Below are 8542 nucleotides of genomic sequence, written 5' to 3'. Positions count from 1 at the left end.
CCCGTTGCGGAGCACAGGCTCCGGACGCGCAGGCTCAGCGGCCATGGCTCACAGGGCCAGCCGCTCCGCGGCATGTGGGATCTTCCCGGACCGGGGCACGAACCCGTGTCCCCTGCATCGGCAGGCGGATTCTCAACCACTGCGCCACCGGGGAAGCCCTACCTATTGAGTTTTTAAATATATCTTCTGTGTAATTTGTGTGTGTGTGCATGTAGTTTCTCTGGCGACTACAAACTACTTAACTTTTCATAGGTTGTTTGGGATTAATATTTTATCATTCAAGTGAAATACAGAAATCTTACTACCGTATAAATCTCTTCACACTTCCTCTTTATGTGGTAACTTTCATGTGTATTACACCTATGTTCACGGAAGACCCCGTCAGACAATGTTACAAGTCTTGTTTTAACTGATTATACACGTTATAAAAAGCTTAAGATGAGAAAAATAGTCTATCCAAATATTTCCCATTTCTTTTGCTCTTCCTTCAGTTCTATTAACAAAATATTATCACATCAAAAGGTCAAATGAGAAAACCCAGAGAGCGAGAGAAAGCAATGGGCATCACTCTCTTGCTGTTGGGACCGCACTTCCTCTGGTCAGAGAGAAGGGTTCCCCTCCCTGAAGCTTTAGGTACCTGCCTGGCTGTGACAGCCTCTGCTGCAGTGGGATTGCCGAGGGGCTGGAGTGGGAGATGAGAAGCAGCAATCAACAGGGATCTCCCTGACTCTCTCTGACTTACATAGGCCCTCTTGCCCCATCCTAGGACCAGAAATAGACACCTTCTCTGGGAGCTCCCTCTGCCTTCATGGTATGCAGGTCCAGGATTCTGTCTGCTGGGAGTCCAGGCCAGGAGACACCAGAGTGGGAAAAACAGTAAACTTACTGCCAGTTTGGTGGTACTCGGAGTTCTCCTTTCCTTCCCTGATCTTCCTGTTATTCTTTCCTTTCCAAGATAGCTGCTCCATGCATTGAGTCCAGGCACTACAGCTGCATGCAGTGGGAGAGACAGGGTGGGCTAGGACTGGAATGAGAATAAGATGGATTTTTATGTAACAAACAGGGCCGTGGACTTACAAAGGCTGAAAAATGCACCCTTAGGGCACCCTAATTGAGGAAGAGATTCTCTTTTCCCCTGCAGTGTGGTGGCTAGAAGCCTAATCCTTGGTTTGAATTTTTACATTCATTTTTCCGGATGAACTTTAGAATCATTTTGCCATTAAAAATATTGTTTTGGGCTTCCCTGGTGGCGCAGTGGTTGAGAGTTCGCCTGCCGATGCAGGGGACACGGGTCCGTGGCCCGGTCCGGGAAGATCCCACATGCCGCGGAGCGGCTGGGCCCGTGAGCCATGGCCGCTGAGCCTGCGCGTCCAGAGCCTGTGCTCCGCAACGGGAGAGGCCACAGCAGTGAGAGGCCCGCGTACCACAAAAAAAATAAAATAAAAATAATAAAAATAAAAATATTGTTTTTGATTTTGATAGGACTTAAGCTAAATTTATAGATTCAGAGAGACATGGTCTTTTCATAATAAAGGGTCCTTCTATCTAGGAACATGGTATATCTTTTTTTTTTAATGTCATCTTCAATGACCTTCAAAAATTTTTTAAAAATTTTTTCACAAAATCCTTGCATAGGCTTTGGTTAGATTTATTCCTGGGTATGTTATTCTTTTTATTACTATTGTGATAGGATCTTTTTTTAACATAAAAAAATCTTATTGGTTATTGTTGATATATAGAGGAGCTAATGATTTTGGCATTTTTACTCTGTAACCAGCTACTTTACAGAACTTTTATTCTATTATTTTCTGAGTTGATTTTCTACAAATAATTATTTGTGAATTCCATCCCTCAGACTGGTGTTTTACAAATAAAGATAATTTAGAACCTCTCTTTGAAAAAACTTGGAAAATTCTACTTTTGGTTTATTTAATCACACTGACCATCAAATCTTACACAATGTTAAGTAACAGTGGTGCTGACAAGGCTTGCTTGTCTTGGTTGTGACTTTTTTAGCAAAGTCACCATCAAGATAGAAATATTTTATGATGTTAACGAAGCATCTTTTTTTATTCTTTATTTTTTAAAAGGATTTTTGATCAGAAAAGAACATTGAGTTTTATCAAGTGCTCTTTCAGTATCCATAAAAATGACCATTTTTATGAGTTTTCTTATTTGACCTATCAATGTGATAACACTTTTGGTAACAGAACTTCTAAATTTAAAAAATACCTGTGTTCCTACAGTCAATCCTGGTAGGTCATAGAATAGATTGCAGAGCGATAATTCTCAAGGAAGGGCTTTTTCCACGGACACAGCTGCTCCTGTTTAGAATTATGTCTCCAGAGAGGCTGCACTGTATTAATGAGGTGAAGGCCAAATGAACCGGAGTAACTAGAACTCATTTAGCTCTTACATTGGTGAGGCTCTGCTCCTTGTCTGGATTCACATACAAATATCAAAATCAGGGAAGTTGCTGCCCTGCTATTCTATAGGAGGTTTCTGTCTACCCTCTAATCACCTTAGGGCACTGGCTCTACCGTTAACTAATTCTACAAAAGAGGTTACAGTGTGCATCTTCCTCGGGTTCTAGAAGTGGGCAGGAATTAGTGGGTTTCACAGGAAAGGTTCGAATACAAGTGATGTTTCCTAATGCTGTCAGTTCAATGAATAAAGGCTCTAGACATCTGTGCCAAGCTGACTTCTCCAAATTTTTCTTTTAAATATCAAAAGAAAGTTCAGAATTTGGCATTCTGAATTAGAATTCTGTATCAGAGCCAGACTTCCTACTGTTTCTGCATCAAATAAGTTCTGGCCCTTTATTCTCTGAGCAGCTTCCTTTCATAATGGAAGCTTTACTGAGGCCACATCCCAGGTGTCTGAGAGGAGCCCCTGGCCCAGGTGTATACCCACAAAGCCACAGGGAGAAGAGAATCAGCATCCCATTGGGACGGAAGCCCACACCCTGCATTATGGAATTTCTACAAGTGCTTACCCTTGCTTTTTCCCTGCATACGAATATTAACATCTGTTTTCAGAAACCTGGACACCTTAACGGAAGCAAAAGGTTTAGAAAGAAAAAAATTAGATTTTATTCAAGATAAGCAAAGGATAAGAGTGAATCATCAAGTAAAACCCATTCAAAGTCACTTTACAGATATTTTATCAAGGAACCCACCAGTGAAAGCCCAAAGAACCAGGAATAAGTTATGTATGCCACATTTTTACTTTCATGAAAAAAACAAGCAAATAAACTGCTACTAAGAATATATTCCTTCAAGAGAAGGAAGTCCTAAGATTCATTGCAGGGTCAGTACAGGTTCAACTCAGTTCCATGGCCTCTATAAAAAATCGTGTCCAGAATCATCTCCAAAGAAAAGCAAGTCTAAAGAATGCTCTATATGGTAGTTTCTACTGTGCTGGTAGTCTCATTCTTTGGAAACTTGTACTCCACCAACAGAAAAGTGAGCCTTTGGCTATGTGAGCACTCTGTTCCCTAGTCTTTGCCTGAATAGTATCTTCTGAACATACAACAACACAGCAGGAGAAGAGTAACTTAAGGTCAAAGAAGAAAAACTGAGGACATATGTATGCTGTGAAATATGTATTTTAAGCTAAATAACCATAGTTAAATAATATATTGCCAAAACCCACTCTACGTATTTTGATTCTTATTTATCCCATATCAAGTATAAGTGTGGAATCTTTTATTATATATCTCTAAATTCCTGACTGAAATCATTTCCAATAAATTGGTGGTCAAGAGATGTACGCAAAATTTAAATATCAATAATTTTTCAATGAGAAATTACTTTTTATAACTGCTTTATCAAAGCAGTTATAAAAATATAACTTAAAAACCTTTCTTTGTAACCATCTAAATTAAACAAATAATCCTTTTTTAAGGCACAAATCCAAAAGTGGCAAAACAACCATAAATTTAGCATATGGGACCACATTCCCCTAAAGGGCATTAGGAAATTCAGATAGAAGCTGATGTTACGGCCAGGGAGAAATGGACATGGGCCTAGGCCAGAGGCCCTCGCGTGCCAGTTCACTCTTTACAGGCTTGAGGGAAGGCGTGGAGGGGGCTTCCAGGGTTGCCACTTGGGGAGCTCAGTGCAACTGCTATTTATTAACCTGTGAGGAACCGTCTCAGTATTTTACCAACTGATGCAGCTGTACCAGAACTAACTGGGTGAACAGCAGCTCTGCTTGCAGCTTTCTATAAATGCAACTTGATAAAAATGGTAGATTATGGGCACACTGCTTTACATTAGTTTATTATAAAAGAAAAACAATTCCCAGAGACACAATATACAACATTCTAACTCCTAAATCCTTTTGCTTTTTAAAAAATACTCTTCTGAGACTAAACACTCTTTACAACCCCCCAGTCTGCTCAGCCCACAAGACAACCCAACTCCTTGGCTCCCGCGTGCACAGGTCAGAGGTTCCAACAACCATGGCCACGGCCAACACAGTGAAACCCCTCTCTAAAGTGGCTGAGCCCTTTGAGAAAAATTTAAATAGCTGCTAACTCAATCTAAATAAATAGTGAAAGGACTGTTTCTGCCCCTAAGATTAAATCCCACACATCTGATGCTCAAGCTCAGGTCTTCCTGTCATCACTTGACACCTGGAAGGTCCGATAAAATATTCACCGATTTGTTAATCCTAAGAGTGCTGTGATCCAGATGAGTCAAAATAAACAGTCAGGATATCTTCTAAAAAGCGCATGATGGCCCTTTTGGCTGTGTCGCCAGCCAGTGCCTGGACACTGCTTATGTGCTCCAGGGCTGTTTTGACCATCTGGTCTCTTTCCTGTGGGCTGTGGGGTGCTCCAGTGTCATCTCTCTCTGTTCCTGATTTTAAAAACTGTAGGATATAGGACTGGACCATGTCCCCATTCAATTCAAGGGTTTCTTTGATGCAGGACAGGTCTGAGGTGCTGGCCAAGCTCAAGAGGTGAATCAGTGCCTGGCAGATTTGGGTCCGTAGGCTAGCACAGTACTTGAATTCCAAAAAGTCTGTGGTGTCTTCGCTCTTCTGTAAGGCAGTGACCAATGCATTCCAGATCTGAGCGTACTGGTCAACAGACCCATAGTGCTCTCTCTTGCCCGGGACGGAAAGGGCAGCGGCAGATCTGATGCGCACTTTGAAGTTCTTGCATGATGTCACAACTGATGTCAGGGCATTGTAGGCCTGGGAGGTCCACAGGGCTGTTCCTAGAAAAAATCCATAGTCATTAAAGCAAATGAAGGTTTAGGGCTTCCCAGGGCTTCCTTGGTGGCGCAGTGGTTGAGAATCTGCCTGCCAATGCAGGGGACATGGGTTCGAGCCCTGGTCTGGGAAGATCCCACATGCCGCGGAGCAACTAGGCCCGTGAGCCACAACTACTGAGCCTGCGTGTCTGGAGCCTGTGCTCCGCAACAAGAGAGGCCGCGATAGTGAGAGGCCCACGCACCGCGATGAAGAGTGGCCCCCACTTGCCACAACTAGAGAAAGCCTTCACACAGAAATGAAGACCCAACACAGCAAAAATAAATTAATAAACTAATAAACTCCTACCCCCAACATCTTAAAAAAAAAAAAAAGCAAATGAAGGTTTAAAAATAAGTGGGGTGAGAGAGGGGTAGAAGGAAGCACATACACTAGTGCTTAAGTTAGTCATTTTATGTTTTCATTTAATTCTCACAATAATCCTACAAGATCGGGGTGGTAAGTGACTATGGGATCCTAGGTAAGTGGCCAAGTACCGGCTCCCAAAGCTCTCCCTTTCCCTAGATGATCATGACATATGCTCAGGACCTCTGCTACCCTGAATAGGAACTTTGGTGACTTAGAAAGAGGCTCCTTCTCTGGGAAGATGCTCATCTGAGGGGGTAAGGCTTGGTGGGAGGAGTAGGGACTGAACAGCAGCCCCACCTGTCCTCTCGGCTGGGTGCTTCTGAGCAGTGCACGAAGTGCACAACTGTATGCCCAGCCCTGCTCATGCTGGCAAAAGGCCATTTCATCACCCAGATTAGCATCTAGACCCTGCTCTGGACAAAGCAAGTCACGCATTTAATTGCAAAGAAAAAGAAAATACTGTCTAGGCAGTGACTGGGGGACAGAGGACTCAGATTAACTGAAGGCTCAAGTTTCTAATATTGAGAAGATGATGGCTCCTCTCGCTTCCTGTTGGCCCCAGGGAATCGGCCAGCTTTATTCCTCATCAGAGTTACCACTTACTCCATTTTGGGAGTTCTCAGTCCTCAAGGTGGGCAGCAGAGTAGAAGGCGGCTTCCCTAATGCTCCCAGCCCTTCCCAACATCTCTGATGTCTCTGAAGACAGGCAGCAGATACTCAGCTTCCATGAGCTCCAACCCCAAAGGTTACTTCAGGCTGTCTCCTCAGTGGAAAAAGTCACGAGGCTACATCTCCACTGGCTCCCGGCTGACTGGTCCGCCTGGACGCTCTTGGCAGTAAAGGGGAGCAGAGCCAGATTTCCCTAACGTGATGCAGGCTCTGCTGGTCCAGAATGGCTTCACCTCTCCAGGAACACACACTATGTTTCAAATCTTGTCATAGAGACAAATGTAAGGTAAATGCTGGCAATTCAAGAGACTGGGATTTGGAGGCCGCAATCCATACACCCAAGCAGCTGTCAGACACTGATGATGTATCAAGGTGCACAGCATGTCATTACTCAGAGGCAGACCCCTATGCAGCATTCCACTTCAGTACCAAGGGCACATATGGAATTTCCAATTTATACCCTCTTTCTCCCAGGTCTGTTTTCCCCTTTACTTTTTTCCTGATTGTTAAAATGATAGATGCTCACTGTAAAAAACTTAGAAGATGAAAGCAGATAAAATCCTACTCATCATCCCATTCAGAGGCAACCACTGTTAATAATTAGACTAATTTCTTTTCAGTCTTTTTTCTATCCATTTACTGAGATCGTACCGTAGAAACAATTTTTATATCCTGTTTTAATTTGCTTAACATCAGAAGTATTTTCCCAGATTACCAAAAACTTTTTTTAAACATAATTTTAAGTGGCAAAAAAGTATCTCTCTGAATATATATACCATGATTTATCTCACCTTTCCCCTAAACTGGAGTGTTCAGTATGTTTCCATTTTTAAAAACATTATGAATAATACTGTGACTTTAATAACAATGCACACTGGTGTGTGCTGGTCCAAAGAGGCCCTCCACCAGAGAGAAGAGGGAGACGTTCTTACCTAAGGGAAGAGCAGAATTTTTAAATACATTTCCTATTGCATAACAAGCATTCCATCGGACTTTCATGGCAGCCTCAATTAGAACAGTAGAAATTAGGGCCTGGATAGCCTCCTCAATGATTTCAGCAAATCTGGGTTTTTCTATATGAGATGGTTGCAGAAAATGAAGCAAATTTCCAAGGGCCCGGACTGCATTGCTTTTTACCTAGAATCAAACGTAAAACACGCTAAAGACATGTGTTAGAAAGTATATTTCCACTTAAAAAACCCAGGAGGCCCAAGACATCTTAAAGCAAGAGAGATAATGAAAAATGCAGCCTGTAAAGGTTCAAGTTCTTAGAACTTGGCAAGGTCTTGTGTGGTTAACGTCCTGAGCCATCAGAGAGGTGAGGTTCTTCAGAGCTCCTCGCCCTGATTTTTTTAATGTTAGACTGGACTTCTGAGAGGTCCATTTTCTTTGTTGTAAAGAGATGGTGTGTAAGGCCCAGGGGCAACAGGACACTGGTGGTTTGCAGCAAGGCTTGGAGGAAAAGCTAGGTTTCATAATTCCAGTCAATTCTTTTCTGCTAGACTACAGTCTCAACCTTTGCAGCATACTAGAATCATCTGGGAAGCTTTCTTTTTTAAAAACCAATTCTGACTAAATTAGCCTGATGTAGGGCTTCCCAGAACCACTGTACTAAATTAAGCACTATTAAGCAGGTACTACGCTAGGTGCTATTAAAAAAAGGCATCTTGTCAATGGAACAGGATAGAAAGCCCAGAGATAAACCCACACACATATAGTCACCTTATCTTTGATAAAGGAGGCAAGAATATACAATGGAGAAAAGATAGCCTCTTCAATAAGTGGTGCTGGGAAAACTGGACAGCTATATGTAAAAGAATGAAACTAGAACACTCCCTAACACCATTCACAAAAATAAACTCAAAATGGATTAAAGACCTAAATGTAAGGCCAGACACTATCAAACACTTAGAGGAAAACATAGGCAGAACACTCTATGACATAAATCACAGCAAGATCCTTTATGACCCACCTCCTAGAGAAATGGAAATAAAAACAAACGGGACCTAATGAAACTTAAAAGCTTTTGCACAGCAAAAGAAACCATAAACAAGACGAAAAGACAACCCTCAGAATGTGAGAAAATATTTGCAAATGATGCAATTGACAAAGGATTAATCTCCAAAATATACAAGCAGCTCATGCAGCTCAATATTTAAAAAAAAAAAAAAAAACCCAATTCAAAAATGGGCAGAAGACCTAAATAGACATTTCTCCAAAGAAGATATACAGATTGCCAACA

The 8542-nt window shown here is 42.1% G+C and overlaps 1 protein-coding gene across 6 annotated transcripts in view; it reads right to left on the bottom strand.

Moving 5' to 3' along the window:
- Positions 1 to 937: 937 nt before the first annotated feature.
- The window catches only part of HEATR6 (HEAT repeat containing 6), a 54433-nt gene continuing 46828 nt past the window's right edge, over positions 938 to 8542 (bottom strand). For 3 of the 6 annotated variants that reach the window (XM_059048611.2, XM_067022011.1, XM_067022012.1), the window contains 2 exons: positions 7233 to 7437; positions 4268 to 5228 (listed from right to left, as the gene is read on the bottom strand). In XM_059048611.2, the coding sequence (XP_058904594.2) occupies positions 4678 to 5228; positions 7233 to 7437 (756 nt within the window). In that variant the 3' untranslated portion in view covers positions 4268 to 4677. Of the gene's footprint in view, positions 1025 to 2995; positions 3051 to 4267; positions 5229 to 6234; positions 6836 to 7232; positions 7438 to 8542 lie in introns of those variants that run through there. The other 3 variants (XR_010838328.1, XR_010838329.1, XR_010838330.1) reach the window with 3 other exon arrangements.

This window comes from Kogia breviceps, chromosome 19 (genome assembly GCF_026419965.1).
Source record: "Kogia breviceps isolate mKogBre1 chromosome 19, mKogBre1 haplotype 1, whole genome shotgun sequence".
NCBI lineage: Eukaryota > Metazoa > Chordata > Mammalia > Artiodactyla > Physeteridae > Kogia > Kogia breviceps.
Note: the sequence above shows the minus strand (reverse complement) of the source record. Positions and strands in the feature narration are given on the sequence as shown.